The following is a 27,106-nucleotide window of genomic DNA, read 5'->3' as shown; positions in this document are numbered from 1 at the left end:
TGTTTCTTTACTGTTTTAGTGTATGTCTAAGGTTCTTTAGGAAGGCCAAGGTTTTATCTTAGAACCTCACCTTATTATAAATACTGCTAAAAATCAGTGCACAACCCACGGACACCCATGCACCGCATCATGCTGGCAATCCCCTGTGCTGACCGTTGCCAGTGTTACCAGCGCTGAAACTGTCAGAAACCAAATGGGGGAAGGTGGGTTGGGCGCTGCTGGTGTGGCTGCACGGACACGCAGACCCCTAACTGAGCTGGCCTGTGCAGGGAGCCTTGCGAGCACCGGTGTGGTGCGGGGCCTGGACTGAGCAGCTCTGCGTTACACGGGGAGCTGCGCTGGGTACCCGTTTGCACTCTATTTGGGACCACTGCTATTACCTGAGCTCCGCTACACCCGCCAGCTCCGAACAGTCTGTGGCAGCTCTGATTTCCTCAGTGCGTGTGCCAGCACATCTCACAAGTGACAGAGAGGAGACAACAGGCCAAAGGAAATAACCAACACTGAACGCTGCTGAAATAATAACTCTGATTAAGTATGTGTTATTTTTTCCTCTCCTCTCTTTTTGCCCCGTGTCTGTTGCTCTATTAGAAATGCCCCTGAATTCTCAGTTTCCCACCCTACCTCATCTGACAATTCTTAATCCTGCCTTTGGCTGCCCTTTCCCATAACATCCTAGCCATAGTCACTGGTACCAGGTAGGCTACACTTACAGACCTGAAGAAGGAGAGTTGCAGTCCATGGACAACACCCTTTAAAGAGAGTGCACACAGTTATGTTTGATCAGGTTTTTTTCCTATATAATTTAAAATAATCTTCTTTTAAAATCCTGAAAGAATTCTGTATTCATTTCATATTATTCAACCACAATGTGGCTTGCTGTCTCATGTAATATCCTTTTTCAAGATGAACATTATCTATGAGGCTAGAAAAAAGAAGTGGGTTTCACAGCTTTGCTAGTTAGCACTATCAGTGGCTTGGAAACAAGTTGGCTCCTTGGCCTTATTGGCTGCTTCAGCCACAGAGTCTACGCGGAGGGTCGCGACGGGCAGCACCTACGCACAAAGACAGCATCGTTCCCTCTGCCGGTGGAAGCAACCGCAAGCGGGCAGCGTGTGACGGCCCAAAGCAGAGCTCTCCTGGCCAGCTGTGACCAGAGGCAAGCGTCTGTGTACGGCTGAGACTGGGGCTCCAGAGGAGCTCCTGCTCCTCTCCGCTCCACAAATTCCACTCTAATGTAGTTACACAGGCTGGCAGAGCATTTTTCCAGCTTCCAACCTGCCTCTCAGTTGACTGTGTTTCACAGGCTGTTGGTAATCAATCTGGGGTGAGACAGACCCTGGGGTTAATACCAGCTATTTAAACTCTGCTGTTTATTGCCATGTCCACACGTGGCTGAGCTACATACAGTGCGTTAGTACAGCACTCCTGAATGCCCATTATTAGCACCTTCGCATGACAGGACTAAATGCACACGTGTGGCTTCTAATCACTTCAGTCCGAGAAGTCAGTGACATGGGAACAGGTTGGCTCTTGCTCTGACAGTACCGCGGAATCACAAATAAACACGGCAACAGCCGCCCGAATTAAACACTGACTCAGGACCTCAGCTGAGCAGGATTCTCCTCTCTGACCCACGTTAAATACCCTTCTTGCTCTGCTGTTCCATACAGAGACACCTTTCCCTTCTCTCATTTTCCCAGCATGGAAAAAGTACTGGGAATGAAGAGGGGTCACGTGGCAGTGACGTTCTTGGCTTAAAACAGGTACGCAATGCTGTTACTGCCCCAAGTGCAACACTAAAGTACACCCAAAAATTCCCTTTCCTTCAGACTGCTTTCCAAAGTTGGAAATACTCAGCTTCTTGCCCCATCTTGGAGGATATTTGCCTCCACCTTTAAAATGCCTGAAACTTTGTGCTTCTGATAACCCCTCAATAATACTATCCAGAAATTTTACTTTCACTGTAAGATTACATTTCCCAAAGTGCCAGATTTTAAGTTGCATTTTAAAAGTCTTTATCCAATAGCAAGTAAAAGACAGGAACAAGTTTAGTGCTACATTTTTCCATGGAAATTTCCTAAGAAAAATGTGTATGTGAATATATAAGTAAATCATCATCTCAGCAGAATGGTTTTTTCTTTTATACTTAAGGCGATATTTTCTTTTTCCTGTCAGGCTCTGCAAATGTTCCCTGAGTCATGTGGTTACAAAAATGTAGAATTACTCTCCTAAAAGGAACATTTTACAATTCATCACCAGGACTAAACCAGCTGCAGCTGTGAAAAAGCGTTAGCATATTAGCTGTCCTATTACAGACAAATCTTTTATTTATTTTGCGCCTTTAGCTCTGGAGATTTGGAACATTCAGGATTTTCTCTTTCTTTCTCTGCTCCGAAGTCACTCACTAAATTTTCACTAGATAGTTTAATTTTGATTATATTTGGCAGAAGGAACTTTAATCCGCACAATATGTATAAATATTGCATTTTAACAAGGGGTTTTACTTATGTTTTTATTGTCACTGTCATTGTATTGAATAGAATTCCGCATGTCAGGGATGAGTTGTTACTGGTATTTAGGTGCCTCAGGCTTACTAACGGCTCAACTATTATGAAGAAATTAACTGATAAAGATGATTTATTACTCTCCAAGACTGTTCACACACTATCTGCATCTAGCATTAGGATCTCAGCGTAGGAATAGATGTGGGAGACGTAACCTTAAGTCAGAGCTGTTCTAAGTTTAAAGTTTTAAGTTAATTTCTCTATTTTCTGTCTGTCCCAATGATCTCTCATACCTTCAGGTAGCCACCGAGCAAAGTGCTGAAGCATATCTGACCTTCACTGTGCACCTTTCTGAACAGAAAGTTTCAAGCAGAGAAAAAGCCATATATTTTAACGAGTATGATCCGTGACAGTTACTCACCACTGTCGATTGCCAGGAAGAGCGCGGTGTATACGTTATTCTGAACGTAAGGAGATTCCCGATCCAGGACAGCAGTGGTGCCAATGGTACCATTGGTAGGGTTAATTTCTAGCCAGCCTGCTGGATCCTTGTAAACCGAAAACCTAAATAAAAACATAGATGTTGTTAACAAATTATATATCTAGGCCTAAACCAATGACATTACTACAGAATGATGTCTTTGACTCGTTGGCTTTCATGGGGTGGATCTCTGAATACTTAAAAAATGCAATTTAAACCTTGTGCCTTCCCTGTGAGATAGTTCACTGTTAGGCCGACCTGACAGATGGAGAGACAGAGAGAGGTTTCAGTCAGTGTCTTTGGATGCGCACGTCCCAGCGCTTGGTACGGAACTCAGCATTTCAAAAGGTGCGTAGGCCTACCTGCGCTCTTTCCTACGGCTGTACTCCACAGCCAGAGTACCTGAACTCTTTCAGTGGCCCTCCGCATCAACGCTGGTATTTACAGACCTCATGAATCCTACCACAGTCGTCCTTTTTCCAGACTCAAAATTCTGCTTGGACTAGGAGTTACGTCTTTTTACTTCTTTTCTACCTATTTTTCATCTTTTTCTTACAATTAGTTATTTTGGGTGGGGCTGGAAGTGTACCAGCTGGGGGGTATGGTAGCAAAAAGGCAGTTGCACTATGGATTCATCAGGCCCAGTAGGAGCTGCTTATATGCAGACCCGGTGTGCACACATTTGTTCTGCAGTCTGTGATCCATACAAATAGATGCTCAGAATCTTGGAACACTTCAACCACATACATATTGTCAAAGTAAGGATTCAAAAATGCTGTCTGCCAAGACACAAAATTCGCTATTGTGCTTTCTTTGCATTCATCGGCACAAATATTTAGACCTTGATACTGGAAACATTTAGAGAGATTGTGGAGTTTATGCACTAAGAACTGCCCTACTTGGCTGAGTAATAAACATATGAATGTTCATGATTAGGGTCTAATTCTATACGCAGTTAAATACATTAAGTAATATCACAACACAGAGCTTGGTACCAATTCCCTCTCCAATCAAATGTGTTAATATTTTAAACCAAAACTCAAATCATATAATCAATACTTAGGATAATAACCTCTTTATCCTTTTTGTAGTCAATTGTTATAGGTCATAAAGAGCCATACAATCTTCTACAGACATTTTAAATTATAAGAAATTGCCATGAAACCTGTTATCATTTAACAAGCACGTGCCTAGCCAGTGCCTCACAGTGGCTTTCATCCGAAAGGCGTCCTATGTGCTAATGCTGCCAAAAATAATCTATCAGTGCAACTATTTCCTGAAAGAATAATATAAAAAAACAGATTGTTGTGGGGGGAGGGAGAAATAAGTAAAATGAAATAAAACATCAGTTGCTAGAGGAGGAGAGAATAAATTGCAGGACAACAAAGAGAGATGTGGTCCCACAGACTGCTTGTTGCAGGGGCGTTTTGGTCTCTTGTCCCCTCTGGAAGGTGAACCCATGAGTGGTGCTTAGTCACGAGATCCCTCTAGCAGAGTGTGAAGGGATGTCCATCACAGCCAACAATGGGGCAGCGTGTGGCCGGTCCTGTGCAGCTGCCTCTGACCCCCCCGGCCTCCTTGCTTTGTCACTGTCCAGTTGTTTGGATCAGGCAGAGTCTGGGAACGGTAGATTTTTGCAGGCATCTGGCAAAGCGAGGCAGAGCCACAGCTCCGAGCTGTCAGACGTCCGAGATGGCCATCAGCATCGTTCAGCATTCACACAGCACATCCTGCTGTGTTTGGGCAGTAGGTCTCATCCCTGGCCCAAGGCAAAAGATGAACAGCAGCCCATGACTTAGTGCATGGCTCCAGCTTAACGCCTGTCATTACGACGTCCCTGTGAAAGACTATTGAGTGAACTGAGGAGGGGATCTCTTCTGCCCCTCATCCCGGGAACCTCCCCTCCGCAGGGCTCCGGGATCCCTGTGAATGTGCCATGTGGCCCACAGGGACATTTAAATCAACTGTTCTATAGATCGACGTTATACTTCCAAGATCCACAAAATACTTGTTTGAAAAGAAAGCAAAAAACAAACCTGAGTTTTCTCTTTGAAAAACAAAACTGTTTTTAGCAGAAAACCTTCTCTTAATTCACCAGAGAAATACCTCTCACCAAAAAATCATCAGTAGCCTCAAAATACCTTTGGTGTACCTGCGGGAGAGGCGTATTAGCCCACGGGAGACGAACCTGGCTAATTACAGAGGCAGTAACAGGCAGCGCTGTCCATGACTGCTATTCTTTACCAAGGCTTTGCTTCAGGCTCGATGCTGAACCAGACTGGTGCTCCCCTGGTACACAGGGACAAACTGGTGTTCAGGCAGCCGGTTTCAGGATCAAAACTTCAATGTACACAGCCATGCAAAAGGACACATTTTTATGAGCTATTATTATGTTAAAATAAAGGACAAATTTGGAAACCAGAACGTTTGGAATTTATGCAAGGAATTGACGAATACTGAAAACACTTGGGAACCAGACTGGTGCTCCCCTGGTACACAGGGACAAACTGGTGTTCAGGCAGCCGGTTTCAGGATCAAAACTTCAATGTACACAGCCATGCAAAAGGACACATTTTTATGAGCTATTATTATGTTAAAATAAAGGACAAATTTGGAAACCAGAACGTTTGGAATTTATGCAAGGAATTGACGAATACTGAAAACACTTGGCTTATTCATGCTCCAACAAAAGTCACTCACAGTTGCTCCACTGGCTTCCCCAGGAGCAGGAATTATCCCTTAGGGAGTACGTGGAAAAGAATCAAAGGCAAGCGCTAGTGCACAGTGAGATATTCCATCAACCCAACGTGTCCTGCCATTTAATAACCGTTTAAACATTAATCAATAGCTGAGCTTTATCTCCCGTAAAAATGAGCTACTAGAACAGCAACAATGCTGATCATTATTTCATTTCCCTTCTTTGTTTCTTTTTTTATCGTTGTTTTTATAACTTTGCAACAAAGGTATGCGCAAAAATATGAAACAAGGGCAGCCTAAACAACTCCTGGTCTATTGTAAAACTGCAAATTCTCAATTAACCCTGAAACAATTTAAGAAGATTCAACACTTCTAAAGTAATGAGAATTCAAAATGGATTGTATTATCTTCCCTGATTGCTCTACAAAGCACTGTTGGCTGTGCAAATAAAAAACTGAATTGTATAACCTGTGATTTGGCACAGGATATTGTAAAAGTAGTACTTTGTCTTTCCCACCGCATTTTTTACTTATTGCAGGAGTATACTGCAGTACAGCTGATTGTTCTTCGCTCATTTTTTTGAGGGCTCTGCTAGCAAAAGATTTAGAATAGACTCATTAAGGAAAGCACTATAAAAAAATGAAAGTGTAGAACACAAAGTTGCTCTTCCTACTTTTGACTTTAGTGGGATCCATGATTGCACAGCAGTTTTGAAAATCAGGCCAGATTTTTAGGTGGTTAAACATGAACTTGTGTGCCCGTGCGTACCTACTCAGTTTTGAAAACCACGAGTGTGTTGACACGCCTGTGTAGATGGGTACGGAGCCGTGTTCTCTGCTGTGCCAGTTACTGCTTACTGTGGGCTTACAAGACACCGCAGCACTCAAATTTAGTGCTGCTTTCTGGACTTCATTTCATTGTTTGTGGGTTTTTTAAATTTTAAACCATGCCAACAGTTTTCACTTCCCAAGGGCTTATATGACAGCAAGGCATGGGTAAGTGGGCGTAGCCCATCTTGCTTGTGAGCTCCTTGCACTAGGTTCATGTTCTTGTGCTGTCTGTAGGCCAGGAAGTGGAAAAACCAGTTCCCTTGGACTGGAAGTTGTCTGCTGCAAAGTTTAACTATGCACCTTAAATGTAGAGCTAAACGCAGGTGCAGAGGGGCTGCAGATGCAGAACAAGAGAACACAAATCAAAGGATGCACTCGGCCTGTTTGGTGCAGAACTAGAAGTACAAAATACAGGGAAATAATTTAAAAGTCGTGAATGGCATCTTCCCCCTTCCTGTGACGCAGGAAAGCAGCTCCGAGAGCACGTCCTGGGGTTGGCAGCAGGTGTGCGGTGGCTGGCAGCTCCATTAGCACAGAAGATGTTACACACAACAGTGGTGCTAATGCAGACACAGAGACCTGGTGTGAGCCACAGCCTTGCACGAGCCACCGAAAGGATTTCACAGCCAGCAGCGCGGTAGCCCAGGGTGTCACAGGAGAGCAGCCAGGCATCTAACACGGAGTCGGCTGCTGCTCTCGGCAAGGACTTCCAGAGCTTGGGCGTTGCCAGACTTCTCCCACGTGGAGTCACGGGGTCTTGGCTCTTACGCGTCGACAGAAAGAGAAGGAAGGGAAAAGGGAGCAGGGCCGAACGACACCTGCGCCGGTGTGACGTGCGGCACTGACAGAGGGTGAGCAGTTCAGGCTTGTCGGGGGCAGCGTGCAGCCTCACGCGCCTGGGGGCTGCTCAGGTCACGTCGTACGGAGACTGCCTGCCCAGAAAGGTGCAGGAGAAGTGGCGCAGCGACACTGGCCCCGTGAGATGTCCAATTCTGCAGTTGGGCGTTGCTGCGAGAACGCGTAGTGGGGCGAGAGACTGCAGGCAGCGTGGTGGGCCAGCGAGCGAGGCCGGGCTGGCTGAATTAGGGCTTGGGGAGGCGGCCTTTGAGCCCCAGCTCTGTCACAATGAAATCAGGGGAGCCCTTTAACTCCTGCTATGCCCCCAACTCGGCTTGAGAAAGGTGAGGATGTATTTCTGCCTTGAAAAGGACAAAATCTGTAAATCATTGCAAAAGGACTGGGAACACATAGCAATGAGGAACATCAGAAGTACTGAAACAGACTGAATAGGAAAGAATAATTTGAATAGCTTTCTAAAGGTGCAGAAAGAGTTTTACTGGCATTTTCAAATTGTATAGTTGCTCATTTACTCAATGTTTTTTATAAAACAGAGTTAAACTCAGATGAAATTTAGTAAAGGTTCATATTCTCTGTGCTACATACATATATTCATGTGTGTGTGCATATTTACAGGTCTGGGGTGAAACTGAAAGGGTCCGAATAATGATAGTAACCATTTTCCTACTGTTTCAATCTGACTGGCAGAAGTCAGTATCAGAAATATCAGAAAGCTTATTTCGGCATTAGATTTCCAAATCACATTTGTTGCACGTATGGATCCTGGTCCCACTGACTTAAGTGAAAAATACCAGGTGAATAGAGCCAAGCTTTCACCTGGGAAGTACAGTTACACATTTGTATTCTGACGAAAAGCATGCCCATTATCCACAGGGCTGAATCCATAGCAGTTCACCTGCAATTGGGTAACATATTGGAGTTACCGTACCTTTTTTTTTCCATATAACGGCAGCCTCTGAAATCTGTCTGTGCCCTTTTCACGAGCTATTCAAGTAAAATGATCAGTGGGGAAGGTAACGTCGTATTGTCTGTGCCGCAGAGCTCAGCGTGAGAACTCCCTTTGGCCTCTGAGTGAAAAAAAAAAATCTCTAAATACAGACATTATGTAATCTTTAAAACAAGCCTGAATGAATGAATTTCATCTCATCCTATCAAGTCCACCTGAAAACCCAAGAGCAACCACCTCTGGAAAAAGACTCACAGGAATCTGGGAGAGACCGGTGTCGCAATTACAGCAGAAATGTAGGTGCCTACATAAGCAATGGTGCTTCTAAGAGAGACAAAACCACTAACCAAAATCTAACATTAAAAATCTGGATTAAAACTGCATTGTGCCTCCTATGCTTTATGTACGGATGGCATAATGTAGAGCTGTAGAGATCAACCTGCTTCCCATCATGCTCCATCTTTTCCATGTGCTATCATTACCTTTTGCCTGCACTAATTATGGCAGCATATGGCACAGAAAGAGTAGGAAGGAAACCTTATTGCAACGCAGCAATTCTCCAGCTGAAATATACTGCAGGCTCATTAATGATGACACGCTGCAGCTTTTCTGCTATTTCACTGTATGATACCAGAGGTATTCCTGCTTCCGTACTGGTTTAGGCTGTGAGCTTTGGGACAGCAACTTGCTCTTCATATACGTATACTCACGGCCTTGCACAGCAGGCTCTCAATTGCTAACCCAAGCTGGATGAAGTCAGTAATTCTCTACCATGTATTGCAGCTAGTGTTCTCTGACTATATTAACATTTGATTTTGTAAAGTTATTTTTTTATGCAACTCTCAGGCTTGGGTTTTTATTTTAAAATATTTGTGGCAGTAAAGCCATTGGAAGAATGTCTGTGGAGCTGTTGTGGGTTTTCACCCTTTTCAGATACTGAAAAACAACGTTGACGAATAAAACGTATTAATTTCAAGGTGCAAGTGAATATACAGGTTTGCTTTCCATTTTATACCCAGATATAAAGCCACTGCCTAAATCTGCTGCTGCAGCCCCTAAACACTGTGTTGTACAGGTCGGTAACACGCGCTCCACGGTCCTTGTGTTTTGTGTGACAAAGCACACCCTGACCACAGAAAGGAGGCATTATTAAGGATAACTGAATTCATCAGATTAACAAAAATTCTGGCAATGAAATAGAGGGATTTCTGTAAGACTTCTAGTTACCATATCACAGTAGCTTGAACTACCAGTAAGCAGTTCTGTGGAAAGTCAGTTATTCAAAGGGCTTTTCGTACCTCCTTTCTATACCGCTTCCCCGTCTGGATACTCAAAATACATTTTTCTTTCTTTCTGACTCTTGAAGACCTTTACAATTTCTACTGATCCATATGACAGATTGTCTTCACATCCTTCTGTATATGGCTCAGAGGCTGGTAGAGCTTGCCTTTCAATTGGGAAATGCTGGGATCTGAGCCCGCATGTGAGCACTACGCCTTTTCACCTCTCTCGGCACTCAGCCATGGTCTGTAGTCCCTGAAAGAGCCGAAGCCAACCACTCATCTCCGGCGCAGTCAGTGTCGGTCTGCCCTAACCGTTTTGCATCTTCTTTTGCAACTCCTAAATGAGAGCATGCAGTCAGCGTGGCAGTAACTATAAAATTCCTATTACGGGCACAAGATCATGACAATTTCACTGTAACTGCTGTTCTGACAATGCTCTGTTATGCAGGCACAACTGCGTGATAATTCAAAACTAAACCTCTTTTCGGAATTCATTAGCAATTCAGAGAACACCACCTGAAATAACAGAAGCACAACAGGTAAATGGCTGTGTGCTAGGAGAGAGGGGCAAAAACCGATGGATACTGGTTTTCATACATACATACACCAACTGCAGCGCTACCCTGACACTTGCTAAATCCCCTATTCCACATTTGCTTTCAACACACCGCTCTGTACCTGAGCGTGTGGGCTTGTGCTTCCTGAGGGAATGCATCAGGCAATTTGACTCTATTTATAGACATATTGACTGCTCCACATGCTGTTTGCAACAGGCCTGCGGTTTGCACACGGGAGACTTGGCTAGCAGGCAATTCAGGTACACACGTGGCACTTGAGGATCCAGAATAGCAGTTTGGTGGTTTTGGGGAACTGGGAACATTAAGTATTCATAACAGAGCTAACCAAGATCCTGTTGACTAATGGCAATAGGTTTATCACCCAATGGATAGGACATCCGTCAGATGATATGACAACACATGCAGCTCTACCAAATCAGCCAGCTGAATTCATTCGTCGGTTGTAACATTTTTCTTTCACCCCTATATTACGCATCAACAACAAAATCCTGCATTAAGCTTGATGCTGTCAACAACAGCCTGATACTAGTAGTAGCTAATTTAAAGGTTGCCCAGATACTTATCCACCACGCTGCAGACACAACCTGAAAAAGCATTTCCATTGCAGGTAAGGACTGAAACGCAACCGGAGGATTTCATACCACAGGGAAAACAGAAGCGTTAAGTGCTTCATCACAGAATGTTATTGAGACAAAATGTAAGCATTTATTCATCAAAAAAAGCTACAGGTTATATGAGAAATGATAAAAGGCAACAGTACTGATAGCCCATTAAAGGGCTTTTGCAGATTTTTTCCGGTCACTTGTATCAACGTACGTGTTGATTACAGAGCCTCAAGCCTTTCAGAAACCACCGTCTATATGTCCAACTTTGTGATTCCACAAAATGATCACTGACAGTTTTAAGGACCTGTTTTGAATCTTAAACCTAACTGCAACTTGCCAAAACCTTAATGTACCCTTCTCCCTTGTAAACATGCTCTATTAAAGGAGTTAAGAAGCCCCCAACAATCTTCAAAAGATGCTATTAAAGTCAGAATGGAAACTGTCATCTGGTTGTACTTTCCATTCCTCATGTTTGGCTTACACACTACAGCTGGCAAATGAAGTCGTGGTTTAACTCCAGCCACAACCAAAGCACCACACAGCCACTCACTCCTTGGTGGGATGTGGGAGGGAGTCAGAGGGAAAGGTAAGAAAACTTGTGGGTTGAGATGAGAACAGTTTAATAATTCCAAATAAATAAAATAATGGTACTAATAATACTAACAATACTAATGCTACTACTAATAATATGTAACGCAGCTACAGCTACTACTACATAATCATAGACTCTTTTAGGTTGGAAATGAAAATAATAGGGGAAAAAACCCAAATGATACAATCGCTCAACACCTGCCAACCAACATTCAGCCAGTCCCTGAGCAGCGAGAGCCAGAGCCCGAGAGTGAGCCAGAGCCCAAGAGACATGAGAGCCAGAACCCCTGGTCAACTTCCCCCAGCTTATATACTGAGCACGATGCCTTATGGCATGAGATGCTCCTCTGGTCAGTTGGGTCAGCTGTCTGGGCTGTGTCCCCTCCCAGACTCTTGTAGAGAAGCAGCTGGGAACACAGGGGCAGTATTGGAAACTCAGGAAGTCCTTGGCTTAATGTAAACATTGCTTGGCCACAGCTAAAACATCAGTGTGTTACCAATATTATCAGCACAAATGGCAAACACAGCCTCTTAGTAGCTACTGTAAAGAGAAATAAATCTATCCCAAGTAAAACCAGCACACATACAAAATGCCTGGGTTTGAATTTGGGCTGAAATGCTGTTACTAAAAGTGAGGCTATATGCTAAATGTGCAGTAGGCTGTAAAATATCTCCTACAGTGCTCTCCTGTAGAGATCTGGACATGCTCAAATTATTTTGGCTTGATTCTTTAAAATAAAAAAAAACCCCAAATATACAAAGCAAATTTAACTGAAATATACTACTAATAATCATAATAAATATGTAATTTAAGAAAATCTAAAACCTGAAATAAATCACATTTTCTGCCAATATTGCTGACAAAGGTATCGGATCAGATGCGTTTTGAAACTTACTGAAGATAGAGGATTTATGCAAGAGCCATTTTTCAGCTTCATGGAACAGATTTACAGGCTGGCAGACTGTATTTTCACAGGCTGGAAATGTCAACTTAGAGCACAATTTAAAAAAAAGAAATTAAAATCCCCATCAGTGTTGTGCCACAAGTCACTCCTTGCATTTTTGGTCACTGAAAATTCATGTTTCTCTCTGATAAACTGGACATATTCCAGGGTGAATTCATTAGCTACGCACTAGTGCAGAGCTTAGCTCCGCGGGGCGGGCACGACCACCTTTGTAGTAACTCACTGCAGCATGTTTTTCCCGGGTGATTCTGAAGTGTCTCTCAAGTTCTAGGAGTTTATGTTCAAGCATAAGCATGCACATACTTTAGTCTAATCCTATCTGAATAGGCATCATATTTCTCTGGCTTCAGTGCTGATCGGGCACATGAGTCCTCTCCCAAGCTCATGCCGACCTGTTGGGATGTACAGTGGGCAGGATGTATACACCACTAAATTCAGTGGGGCTGCACAAGACTGGTCTGTGCTGATATTTAAGGCTTAAGGTTTATATAAATACATGTTCTGGTCAGACATTTGCTGTTAATATCAGTTTTCTATTGATTCATTCTCAAGAAAAACTAATTTCAGCTTGTTCTAGAGGAAACATGTATTTTACAGAGAGCCAGAGGAGCAACGCTGTGGTACAAGAGGGCTGAGCATCAGCTGAGCAATTCATACTAGAAGAGAAATAATAAAAGTTAACCCCCTCTCCCCCCACTGTATATATTCTACAAACAGTAAATCTTGGAATAATTCTGTTTAATAACTAAACATACAAACAGAAAGAATAAAAAACCTCGCTTACTTCAATCTTTTCTGCAGTTAACTGGGCTGCAATATAAATACTGTTTGATATGAGTGGGAGGAGATCATCCCTGGTGGAATTTTCTCTTGGCTTCACCAGGAGCCAAGTGCAGACAAAGCAGACAGAATTACATAGCATACCTCTCACAGAAATGGGTTTTGTCTCATTCAAGTAAAAATGAAATATTGCCAACAGCGGCAAATTGGGGCATATGGGACAGGATAAAAGGTCAAACAAGAGAGCTTCAGCCGCTCATCCTTACTGCTAATGGCAGATCGATATGTACCCGATACCATCTCCTGCTAGGCACTGAATCAGGGAGCACAGTGGGAATTAGTCAGTGTTACAGAAAGAAATGTTGCTGCTCTTCTGCATCAGCCCTGGAAGGCACTGAGCGCCTCTGCTCAGCCACTAGTGACCAAGCATTTTTCAGGCTGAGGCTCTAATCTCATGGATTTTAGCACTGGAAGTGGTTCCTGTGCCCTGAGGGACCAGGGCTGCGGCCACGTTACAGGCAGCGTTTGCTTCTGTTTCCAACTGCAGAGCACTTTTAAAACTGAGCACCCCATCTCACCATCGGAGCCGTAAGATGCATCATTTCAGCTTTGTTTTGCTTGTCACATCAATGATTTAACAGGTTTGCTTTCACTGCAATTCTCTATCTACAATGATATGATCAAAACAGAATCAAGAGTTATATAAAATTCAGTTCCTGGTCCCCTGCCACCGAGAAATATCAGATGAGAAAACGGTTGACTAATTACTTATCTGTGTGAGAAACAATAGGAGTAAACCCCTTGGTAAACATGAGGAAAGGAACAGGAGAGTCATTGCAACTAGAATAATAAAAAAACCACAAAACCTACAGCAATTAATCAAATGAAAATACTAAAAATGTAATAATGAGGCAGTTAAAGAAAATGTTATGAAATTATTTTTTGTTGTTATTGTACAGTCTTTCAAACATTCCTCTATACCAAGATCTAATTTTTTTTCTTCCCCCCCTTTCCCCCCCCTTTTCAGGGCAAAACCATCCTGGAACCTGAGGTGTAATGAAAAATATCCCCAAACTGGTTTATGTATTTTTTAATCAGAAGTGATTAGGGCTATGGTTAAATGAACCCAGAGGCTATAACAATCTGAGTTATACCTAAAGCTAGGGAATAATACACCATATCTGGGACTACCACACTAGTTTAATCAGGTTGTTACTGTTAGAATAATTGTCGACACATGCAAATCAGTCAAAGTTTTTTCACTTAGCAATTGTGCCTCCAAAGCTAATCAACGTGATGAGCTGGAGGTTCTTTTGTCAGCTACATACAGAAGGTTTTGGCAGTAAAACTCTATCAAGTTTCTGCACATGCCAGTTCTTCGCAACTGTGCTTCCAGCAAAAGCAGCTTCTCCCACTGCAAACCCATTTGCTGCCTTCCCTTTCAAGCGGGGGCCCCAGTAGCCCTTGAAAAGACAGGAAATTTTTTATGAGCCCAGCAGATTCACTACTAAAACATCACTATTGAGCAGAGCTGTGAAATAGCACACTTCTCCCGATTCAGTTATTTTTTGGAAGGGATGGGCAGAAAACCACTGGGAAGCATCAGTCTACGTGGGTCAATACAACTCCTGTTGGACAGCAGATCCTACTGCCAGGAGCTGCTGCTCCCAGCAAGGGATTGGGATTACTGCTGCCGTCAGAGCTCAGTGTTGCCCTGGCTAATGCTGAAGTCACAAGGAAAACAGGCTCCCCTGAGGCACTCCCCAGAAAGGCAGGGCAGGGGAGCTGGGAGTCTGGGCTCCAGCCCAGGTCTGCAACCCCAGCTGGTGTGACAGAACCATTCACCAGCTCCACTCCGGGCCCCTTTTAACAACCATTAACTCTGGGACTCGTCTCACAAGGAAGGAAGGGAATTAATATTTCTGCAAATTAATTTCCAAAAGGAAAGTGTAATGAATTGGGGAATATGCTGAATAATCACTTTAGCACAGTCTATGTCCTGGGCCAATCAAAGGCCTTCTCAATCCTGATGGCTTCACAGAGAGGTCAGGGTGGCCAGCGTCCTCCGAGCGCTGCTCTCTCTGTTTCCTCCACACCCACCTGCCTCCTTTGTGGCCGCCTTCTCATCAAGACTTTTCAAAGAATTACAGTCTGGTACCAGTCTAGAAGACACGGGCTAGGTTGGTCCAGAGATGGGAAATAACTCCTTGTCACTCTCAAAATAATCAAAACCAGATTCTAGAACTGTCATAGGCCCTTCTTGCTATGGCCAGAGGAGCAAGCGACACCAAGAAGGACATTTTTCAAACTGGTACCTGCAGATTTAGCAGAATGACTTCCTCTGAGGCTAAACATACACAGCTTTTCCCATTAATTACAGATGTTCAGTGGGAAGCAAAGAATGTTCACAAATGGCACAAATGGAACACAGTGTCTGAATCTGGACACGCACGTGTGGGATCGCTGGGACCACAGCTGCTGGCTATCCCCAAGACATCGAGAATTCTTCACAGCATGACTTTGTCTTAGCCCTTTCTACAGGCAGTAATTTTAACCTTTTCAGTGCTAGAGAAAATGCTAGAAAAGAATGCTGAAACTGTGAATTTCATGTGAATTAAACCTGAAACACTCCACTGATTTATGTGGGGGAACCTACACTAGAATTGGAAAGAGCAAAAATGTGAGGTAGGTCTGTCGTGCTTGCTAGTAAAGAAAATAATTACCTCTAGCAAAGGATTAAATTACAATCCCCAAAGTGAAAGGTGATGCTTTTGTCAGTGTTTTCCTTTTCTTAAAGACTAGAACTTTTACAAGGGGAAAATGTGCCCAGTATTTATAGACTATAGCTTCATTACTATTAACTAATATCTGGAAAAAATAAGGGGTGGGGGGGAGATGGAATACAGCAGAAGTCAGGAAGCAGGTATTAGCCAAAACAGTGCAATTCCAAGTAAAGGAGTCATATGAATTGTTAACAGAGTTGAAAGAGACTGTAAACATTGCTGAGTGGACAGTTACTTAATGAGACCTTGAAAACGTAGCAGCTCAGTGAAATCTATTCTACCACAGAAATCTGGATCATAGCCACAAAAAGCAAAAATATTAAAAAGATAGACATTTTGTTATGAAATAAGTTCCAGACCAGCAAACCTCAGCCTTGAAATCAGTGACAGCATTAGGTGAAGTCATGAGAGATGCCACAAGGAAACGTCTGCTCAGTCTGACACGTCAGGGTCAGAAAGGATAACGCGAAGGCTTCCAAGCCATGAAGAACAAGAGGGTGAGTCTGAGACTTGGATAAAGTGGGACTCATCCCTTAAACAGGAACGTGAAGGATCTGCTATGAATTATATGTAACTACGGTAAAGGACAGACCCAGTGATTCACAGAAAAGAGGTCACATCAATCATGGGGCAATTCTCTTATTTCTAAGAAACTCCGTGAAACAAAAGTTTCATCATGAGGGCCAAACACCTCAAACAGTTATTTGAGACCTAATAGGTCTCAAAGGAGCCTATAGGCTCCTAATTCCATGGGATTTTTCTTCAAGGGGAAAAAAAGAAAAAAATTAGGGCTCCTCAGGCTATATCAGGTATTTCAGCCAAAAAATTTACATATAGGTACTGTGATGGACCAGCTTAAACACCTTCAATCACTTTTTCTTAGCTTAGCAACAAAAGACAAAGAGAAAGGGACGAGCATAAGAAAGGGCAAAATTTAACGCACAGTAAATTGACCATGCAATAAGGAGCAATTTGGAAAGAAAATCTGTGAAGGAGCTGATACTGCCAGAAAAGCAATCGAAGTAGTTTCCTGTGCTGACAGAGCTGGGGTATCCCTGAGTTGGCTGAACCTGCACAGGACTTATTTCTGAGATTCAGCTATTTCTGAGGCGAGCGCTGTAGCACAAGAGATGATAGCAGAGCAATAATGTTCTGCTGACTTAGAAAAGCCTCCCAGTTTCTTGGCAGGTTGCAGTTAGGGGTCTGGCAGGAAAACCAGCTTTTTTTTCGTTCCCCCTCCTTCCCCCATGGAGCGCACCCCACTGTCCCCCAGCTCTGAACTGCACGCATCTGACAGCTACTATCAAACCTGCAGCTGGTGCAGGTTTCCCTCTCCCAAAACGTGTTTTGGGGGGATATTGGTTTCTTATCCTATGATTGTAAGTGTGTTTTCACAAATTTGACAGGCATCATCTTGAGTGGCAAAGATCCACACTGGAATCCAGACTTTCCCGGAGTAAAAGGAAAACAAACACTGATCCTGAAATTGAGCTGAATTTGATCCAGACAAGAAAAACCTGGCTTGAATCTTGTTTTTTCTGGCGTTAGGGCACGGCCTGAGCCGTTCTGCACAGTCCTTGCTGAACGTGGAGCCGATCCCCAGGAGTACATTTCACATTACCCGTTCACAGTAACAACTGAACTAGTAACTGGCATCACTTCGAGAGCATTTGTTCACCGGGGAGAGCTGCGCGGTCGGGCAGCAGCCTGCGCATTGCCCCGCAGCCTCTCCTGCCATCCTACAGAGCCACGTGCTGCGACTGCTGACACAGCCTGCCAGCCCCCAAACCCTGGTGTGCCCACTGCAGACCCAAACACGCACGTTTGCCCACTGCCCGTGTGTCTCTGTACCTCTGGGATGGGGGTCTGTGAGTCGAGTTTGTCAGAGAGGCCGGATGGTTCACTAACCCGCCTCCTGTACCCACCGCAACACCGATCCCGGCTGAAAACAGCAAAATGCCACGATGCTCCCCCACAACAGGAGCAACATCAGCCTGCTGGAAATTTAGTTTCCTGCTGGTGCATGGCACTGGGAGGAGGAGATGGGGAATGAAAGGCTCAAGCCCTTCACGGGGACTTCCTAAATGCTACCTCTGGGGAGGAGATATTTGGAGTTTCAAACCAAACCAAAATATTTAGAATGAAACAACCAAATGACTGGTCACAGCTGGGTGCCAACCCAGGAGTCAGTTAGGAGTTGGTTAACTCCTTGTTCCCTGTTTTAACTAATAAGCATCTATAATGAAGGCTGAATTCTCTAAAGGTCACTGCAAGACCAGGAAAAAGCATGTGTTGTTTTTAAAGAAAAGAGTTAGGCTTCTAAGGTTTTTTTACTAGCCTACATTTTTCTATATTTCCTCTAAATTCCTAGTGTTTCTTCATGAAAAATATTTTATACACACATAAGCACATTTAAATAAATTTCTCCAAGAAGGAAATTCAATGACTTATTCACACAGATATGAGAGAATTAGTCTGTGTAGGCATTACATCTGGAAAATTATAGAGGCACTTAACTAAAAACTTGAGCTAAACTGATGTCGTAGGGAAAACAATAGCCTTACCATTGCTCAGCGCAGGATTATGTTTTCTGTTGCGTATTACAATGCATGAACATTATGTTAACTTTATGTCAGTGTCTAGGTGAAAATTATATACAAGGCTGTCTAATGTTTGATTAATGGTCTGACTTTATCCAGAAGAACTGGAAATACTCACAGAGTTTTATAAATCAGTGGATAGCCAACGGATTATGTTTTCTGTTGCGTATTACAATGCATGAACATTATGTTAACTTTATGTCAGTGTCTAGGTGAAAATTATATACAAGGCTGTCTAATGTTTGATTAATGGTCTGACTTTATCCAGAAGAACTGGAAATACAGAGTTTTATAAATCAGTGAATAGCCAACAAATTAATAACTTTGTTTCCATAGGAATAGAACTCAACTAATTCCATAAAACATGTCACTCTGGTACCCATACTGCAGCAAGTAAGATGTTTTTCTTTTTAGCTCTTTAGTTTAGATTTCCTTAAAAATAACTGTATCCATAGTAGGAAAATAGACTATTGGAGCGATAGTGATATCGTGTCACATCCTTCCCTTTATTTTAGGCCAGTTTCTTTTGTTTGCCAAACCCACTATCTTTAATGTCCATGACAAACGAAAGGGAAGTGTGATTTACCTTTTCTAATCTCTGTGAATCGGACTCTCAGGCCTTCAAGCTGTCCAAATGCACTTTAAAACCTGTCTGGCCCTTGTAACTTTTCAAGATTGTGTAAAATCATATCTTTGTTGTTTCATTTATAATGCCATCAAGTCGAGGTTGGTACATTTGTTATAGGTTGCTGTGCTGAATTTCTCCCCTTCTTCCCCTCTTTGTGGTTGTGCCTTTGAGGGATGTTAGAAGAATGAAATACTGCTTTTCACTTGTTGAACAAAACCATCAGAATTCAGATTCTGCACTCAGTTATGTTCATTCAGGGGATATTCATTGTAATATCCCTTGTCTAACTGAACAAAATTTGGTCCTGTACATGTAAATATTAATAGAGAACACTGACAGAAATTAAATGCTGCTAGATACTCTGAAAAGCACCTCACAAGGTATAAGAGGATGGAGAAAATGGCTCTTTTACATACATTTCAACATATAATGTATGGCCTATTAAAAATCCCTGTGTTTTTCAAAGAAATAGAAAATTAAAGCATATTTTTCACAGGGAAAATTATCCTTTATTGCTAAAAGTTGAGTTTGTGCTGACCACATCTCAGTAATACTCCTTTGGAGGCTAGAAAACAGCTTTTTTGTTATGGTAAGTATCCTGCATGCATCTGGACACTTGCTCTGATATACTTACTGCCTACAACAAATCTACTCTATACAGCACAATTTTTATATCATGTTCATCATCCTAATAGCCAAGCCCCTCTCCGATGTACATGGAGCAACGTGACAAATGTTTGTCATTTAAGAAATCTGCTGGCCAATGATGAAAACATGAAGAAGTTAGAGGAAAAAGCTCCACATAAGTATTTGTTTATGACACAAAAAGAATTTTCATTAGACGTTATGGGATTAAGTACTGAGAAGGCAGGAAATGGCAGAATTGCAGTTGATTGTTTAACATTAATTTGCCACACTGACAGCTGCTGATGCACTTTTTATTTAGGACTTGCTTGACTGCAGTGGTACCAATGAGGCAAGTACTTTACCAATCGTCTTCCGCTATTTGGCGACACATAGTTTTATTTTCAGCTCGGTATCTACTGCATCCAGTACACACAATACATAGTGCTCTGTAAATCAAAGGTATTTAATCCTCTCCTAAGCTGCTTTAGTTACTCTCTGCTATTTAACCCTGGATTGGATGCCCAAGAATTAAGCCTCATACACTTTTCCCTTATCGTTAGGGACCCAAATGTTTTCCCAGCTGCCTCCTATGCATGTCCATAGTATCACTGTGGATGAGTTTTCATGTTTCAGTTTGACAGACAACAAATGAAAGCGTCAAGACCTTTAAAACTGAAAGCATCTGATACTTTTTTCCTGACAGGACAGAAGCTGAAATGAAAAAACTCGCCTAAACTGTACAAAGGACTCATTCAAAGGGCTACAGTTACGTAATGATTAAAACTATTATGGGCTTTTTGGTGTTTCTCCTTGTACTTAAAACCTGAACAGTTTCCATGAGTCAAACCCTTCCACAACTGACATGCAGATATGCAAAACTGAGACTGTTGTTTTCTTTCTCTACTAAAATACCTTTTAAATGCTAGTAAATAACTTAGAAGCTTCAAGGCCCAGAAGCAACCTTCGAGAGCTCTGTTTTGGTATTGCAAACCTTGTGTCCTACTAATGCAAAGAACTTCTTGTTATAACCCTGAAGCATTATCAGATAAACTCTGCGGCTGCATTTGTTTTTAATGTATAAAATGCTACAAATGACCCAAGGCTGACTCTCCAGAGAGTTTAGGCCTTAGGCAGGTAGAATTCTATTGGAAATTTCCCATTTGAAAGGAAAAAAAGGAAACAGTGTTCTGACAGGCCCATTACAATAGGTATATGTGTAAAAATTCTCCAGGGTTTGGACTATTCGGTGAAACCTGGGTGAGACAGGTTAGTATCTCCAAGGCAGTGCTGTGCTATCCAATGGAGCTGCCCCAAGGGAGCACATGGATACTAATTATCTAGCTCTATGTAGAGTAGGCACTGATGTCTCTGTGGGCATATTAACCTAGAGCATAATGGTCATAAAATTAGGAAGAAGTCAGTCCCTAGCAATTCACATTTGAACCAAGAACGAATCTGTAGGCTTACTGCTGCTTAACAAAGTGCATAACCACTATTACTCAGAAACTATTTTACAGCAATTGGCATCATTATTAATAAGTTAATAGAAAAATTGGAGTTGAACTCTACAAGACTTTTTTCCTATTACAGTAACATTGCAGAGATCCATTTAGTAAAAATGGGTGCTTAGACCTTCTGACAATTCCTCCACTGAACTTAGATTCCACTCCAAGAAGAACCGTCTGTGAATCTGAAAGAAGATGGGCTCCTTTCTGCCTTGCAAGGCACAGAGTAGGGATGGGTTGTGGCTGAGCAGCAGCTGTAAACATACAACACGTTCTGTGTATCTGGGAAAGCTGCTGCTCTGAGATGAAATCCTGCACCCAGATTCAGTGGGAATTTTGACCACTGGAGTGGACTGTGTCCATGGTTTATTTTGTCCTTGTTCTGAAGATGGCAAGTTAATGAAATACGGCCATAACATCAGCACCTCTTATCTTCACAGCAGGGCAAAAAGCTATGAAAGAATTAGTGATTCCCTTTTCCAGTCAGGACACAAATGCCAGAAAATACCCAGACATCTGAGATCTACACCTGCTTCAAAGACAGAATTGCGGCTCTCCACAAGAACAAAAATGTCTTCATGATATACTTCCACTTGATAACAGGATTCTGGCCTAGATACCTTAGCAGTCTTCCTGGAAAACTTTTGAGTGCGTGGTTTTCCAGATTTTGCCTTCGTAAAAAATAACACTGGTCACTGGAGCTACAATCTTACATATTACCAGTCCAAACAAATTTCTGTCAAAGCACCACTGAAAGTTGTAACTACATACGTGCACACACGATCTAAATTGGCTGAGCGGGACTCAAGAATTCAATGGCTTTAAAACACTAACAGATATTCATACTAACCCCTTCCCTGTCAACTTGCCTCCTCACATAGCGTCCTCAAACTTGATAGCTAACTTATTATAATCAAGATACTCTTTACTTCTTCCAGAGGCAAAATCCTGCCTTTTCTGAAACTAGAAGAGAACAGTAATGACTAAGTGAATTATTGTCAAGATCTGACTTCCACTGCAAGCAGAACTTGTGACTGATATATCCTATTGTTATATTTCTCAAGAAGATCTGCAATATTGTTTAGTCAGTGACATGAAAAATGTGCCCTATAATCTCCCAGTTCACAGCCATTCATTCTGAGTGCTGACATGGTTGAAATCATAATGTGGCATAATATTGTTATGCAAGATAAAGACAGAGGGTCTAATTAAACTCCCCTTAAATGTTACATTCATCCTTATTAATCAGGAATTTGGAATTCTTAAGGTAGCATCAGGGGAAGTTAAAATTGGTTTCCGTGGCTAATTTGATTACACGCCAACACAGATTCTCAATTCTAACATCTACAGCTTTGGTATCAACATGCTAAGTATGATTCGTGTGAACAGAGTAGATCAAAAATTTTAGGAATACGATCCTCTGACAAGTTTTGTCAGGAGTGATGACGTCTGGCTTCCAGTAGCTGGGTTCCCCGCAACGCTATGAATCACTGGATCGAGAATTCCAGAGACCCCTGCATTCTTTAATAATTTAATTCAGACCCTTCTGCTATTTCAGGGACTAATCAAAGAATGAGGGATCATCTTTTTTTCTCAGGAATGGGACACATGCTTCAGGAGAACTGCCTCATTCAGTCTGGGTGAAAACTTGCTCTCTGCTCTGCCTCATTTCCTGCTAGGAGAGGGAAGAGAAAACACAGGTGCTACAGCAAGTGTTTATGTACATTAATCTTTCTCCCAAACCTTGGCAACCGCTCGAGAGAATCAAGCCCCAAGACAAGATGTGAGTGTAGAGAAGAGAAGGGGAGAGTGGGAGTTCCCCAACTCCCTGCCAGGCAAAAAGTGGCATACCAAAGCTCGGCACCAACTGCTTAGATGCGATTGTCCTTAAGCACTAAAAATTAAGCTGTACAAAAGCAGACAAGGGAAGAAGAGGCCTAACATCTGCCCCAACACAGACACAGAGAATATCAGTAAGAAGAGGACAAAAAGCAAACAGCGGAGGAGACATAGAGGTGTTCACCACTGGGAGAAACACCAGAAGCAACTGAGAAATCAAGGACTCGGAGGGATGCTGCGCGGTGCTAGAAGGGAGGTGTTGACGGGCTGGTTGTAAATTAAGCAAGCCAGGGACTGTCTGTGAGAAGTAAGAGGGCTGCATAGCAGACTCAGGGAAGCAGACTGTCAACATCTGTTCAGTGCTCTGAGGAAAAGAAGGTCCTGTAATAGTACAGCTCCGATATTGAAGCCGACAGAGCTGAAGTGAACGGTCACTTTTCCTGAACGGTCAGCATTAGATGCTGCCCACAGCTTTTATAGTACCTGGCTTCCAGATTTGGCAGACGTTTTAATTCTCTCGGCACTGGGATTTACTCCAGTCATTTATCCTCTTCAGTTTCATCTCAGTAGTTCCCACACTTTTTTTTTTTTTTTTACCAGCTTCTTACTCCACGTTAATTCAGACTCAGTGATGTGTCTGCACGGAGCTGGCCAGCTACAAATCGTCTTCTGAACAGGAAGAATGGGGCCTGATTTTAGTCCTAAGCCATTACCACCCTTCCAGAGTTACATCAGTGTGGCCATGGGTATGAGAGGAGAGTCATGGAGGTACAGTACCCCTTTAGAAACAATTCTGCTTTTCCCCAGGCATAAAGAGTTTGCTGTATAGGGAAACAGGGGGTTGTTTACTGTGTTCAGTAAATACAAAGTAGAAGTCAGTTTGGTCAAATAACAACAAAAAAAAGACAATTCATTTTTTCACTTATTCTTCCCTTCAGATATAGGTGTTACTATCACCACATTGATATCTCACAGTGCTTATCTACACCGTATTAACACATTAAAGAAATGGGTTCTGCAAAAAACCTGCTGCATAGAATACTATTGTGCTACCTGCAATTGTAGGTGGTAGTTGTGTAGTATGAGGGAATTGGCCAAGTCCTTTCAGAAGTGATTAAATCTCTCCTTTTCCAGCACTGCTTGCTGGATACCCCAACACATGCAGCTCTCTAGAGTTAGTGTTTATGTGCTTCAAAATTTTGCAGGAAAGACAGAAGAGGAAAAACTTCTTGCTTTGAGCAGATTCCTGCTCTACCTGGCTTTTCTTCAAAGTTAAAAAAGAGAAACCAAAAGAAAAACAATGTGCACTGTCCAATATACAGCAACTTCAGATCTAGAGATGTGCTACAAATTCCCAGTGGCTGGGTTCAAGTAGGCCATAAATAAAACTGCAGACCCAACTTTAGATACTCTTGGGTGTAACTTAGAGTGAAAAACTCTGGTGCTGCATGCTGAGAGCATGGCTCAGCCATTCATTTATAACAACAGAACTGTGCTGCTGTCTGCACAAGGAAAACAAATCTCCTGTTGTTAGAAATCAAAGACAAGTCCTTCAGACTCTAGGAGACACATTTAACAATGACTAAGTGTGTTCATAAGCATTCACTCTTTAAGACTTTCTATCCTTCTGATTATATAGTACTTCTGTGAGTGTAGTGTATCCCAAAAAGCAAGTTTATTGACCTCCACCTACAATGAAAGTGCTTTAAAAAGGCTTGATGTGCAACAAAGTATGCAAAATTGATCCTTTAAGTGTTGGTGAGGAATGTGATTTGAAGCCTCATCTTTTTTGGGGGGGAGGGGAGAGAGGGGGTGTGTTCAGGATCTCTGAAAAATCCTGGCAAAAGACACGAAAAAGGCTTTTCGAATTGTCCTTGCAATTCATGGCTCATATATTCACTACATGTAAGGGTGGTGATTGGCAGCAAAGAGAAGCGACAGAAGTAAACTTGCTTTTTCCAGTGAATTCTCCTCAGTTTCTCAAGTACTGGAGATTTTTCTGCAGCTGAGAGTTCACCAGTAAGACAGCCTACCTGTGCTTCCAGAACCCACTTTACTATGTGGGGTCAGCTGGATTCAGGTGCAGACAGAAAATTACACACACACAAATATATATCTTATTTGCATATATTGCTTCAGATATTTTAGGCAGTCTTTCATATTCCCATGACACTCACTGCAGTTTGGGCTCCTTTTCTAAGTTCTCCAGCTTCAAATACTGAATTTTAATTCCACTTAATGAATTAGATATGCTTTAGAGCTATAATAAACTTTTCTTGTGAAGATATTTTTGAGGCATTGAATCACTTCGCTTACTGAGAATAAATACTGCCATAATATATTTACATAAATAATTTAAAATCCAAGAGCACAGTAGGTAATAAAAATATATTGCCATGATAAACCATGAAACCAGAGAACAACATTGTTTTAATTAAAAATTACAAATACACTGCAGTAAACAACTTATTTACACATAGTTAAAAGTCTAACTATTGAATATTCTGGACTTGAATCCAAAAAAGGGAAAAATAAGGAAACCAGTCTCTTCACACAGACAAATATTGAGGACCGTAACTGTGTTTAATTAAGATCTACTGTTAATAATAGATTTCAGAGAGTGAGGTTCTTCTTTTAATTTCCCAAGGTAGAAAATGTTATTAAATTTGGCCTTTAACTTCTCATTGACATGTACACTTGAAACTTCTGATTAAAATTTGAGAGGTTGGGAAGAAGCACCCAAAATTAAACTCTTAAATCTGGCACAAAAATAACAATGATCCCTGATTAAGAAATCAAATTTCAGAAACTTCATTACTGTTCTATTAATAAATTGTTGGCTTATAATTAAAATGGGGCCTGCTGGATTTCTTTCATTTTTTAATTCTAAAAAGTTGGAAACTGCAGAGGGAATTAAATACTTTAAAAAAAACCCCAAAACCCCAAACCCCAACAGGTTAATGAATCTAAGAAATGTGATCCTACTTGAACAGGTTCCTTTTCTTTCTGGGAGCGATCACAGAGGAACGAACATTATTTTCTACCCAAAAGTATGTGTCCAGGAAAAACCACTGGTCCTGTCTGCTCCTTCATTCTACAACATCCAAAGCTCACTCTACTCTTGCAGGCTTTTCATAGGAAATCACAGATCTGGGTATAGTTGGGAAGTCAGCGTTTACCTGGTTTTAAACAGGTATAATTTAGAGTAAGATTAAACTTGATGCCTACATTATTAGGTGGTCAAAATGAGCATGCGGTTCTTGTTCCCAGGATGATGCTTCTGACCTTCCCTTGGGTTTCTCTGAAATGTAGATCAGAGAAGAGCTGACACCATGGAAGCTCACTGCTAATCGTGTGCAGACAAATAGCTAGAGCTCGGGGTACGTGCTATTGAGTCTTTTAACTACTTGGAGTCGTATTTTTTTCAGTGTAATACGTTTTTGCCAGCTTGTTTGAGCTTTTAAATGAAATTCTTTCTCAGTCTGCAAAAATATTTCAAGCTGAAGAATAAGAAAGAAAATTGCTTCAAAAGTACAGCTGTCTTTAGGAATTTTTACAAAGTAAGCCGCGTTTTCCAGAGATAAGTAATTTGAATCTGATTCAGATATGCAATGTTCAAAGAATAAATTCAATCTAGATGTGGACAATGGCACAAATGGTTTCTACACACTATTCATGGTTCTTGAAATGCATTTATGATGTTAGATCTAGTAGAGCAACTAAATTTGCTGATTACAAACAATCATCAGCCCCTCCTACAGGGTTTTTATAGAAAACTAAAAATATCCCTGCAGTTAGACATGTCTCAGTTGTTACAGGTTGAAAATGATAATAATAATAAAGTAACATTACTAATTCTCTGTTGTTCTCTCGCTTGTATCAATCTGCACATTTGAACAGATACATCCAGTACCTGAAGGGGCTACAAGGAAGCTGGGCGGGGGGACTTTTTAGAAGGGCCTGTAGTGACTGGACCAGGGGGGAATGGTTTTAATTGAAAGAG

At 42.0% G+C, this 27,106-nt stretch overlaps 1 protein-coding gene across 1 annotated transcript in view; it reads right to left on the bottom strand.

Moving 5' to 3' along the window:
- CDH13 (cadherin 13) overlaps nt 1-27,106 on the bottom strand; it is a gene marked incomplete at its 5' end in the record, with an annotated part of 267,510 nt that overhangs the window by 25,290 nt on the left and 215,114 nt on the right. Inside the window, one exon of the mRNA XM_010148860.1 lies at nt 2,929-3,071. Coding sequence (XP_010147162.1) covers nt 2,929-3,071 — 143 coding nt within the window. The remainder of the gene's footprint in view (nt 1-2,928; nt 3,072-27,106) is intronic.

Source organism: Eurypyga helias, unplaced genomic scaffold, assembly GCF_000690775.1.
Source record: "Eurypyga helias isolate BGI_N326 unplaced genomic scaffold, ASM69077v1 scaffold603, whole genome shotgun sequence".
Lineage (NCBI taxonomy): Eukaryota > Metazoa > Chordata > Aves > Eurypygiformes > Eurypygidae > Eurypyga > Eurypyga helias.
Note: the sequence above shows the minus strand (reverse complement) of the source record. Positions and strands in the feature narration are given on the sequence as shown.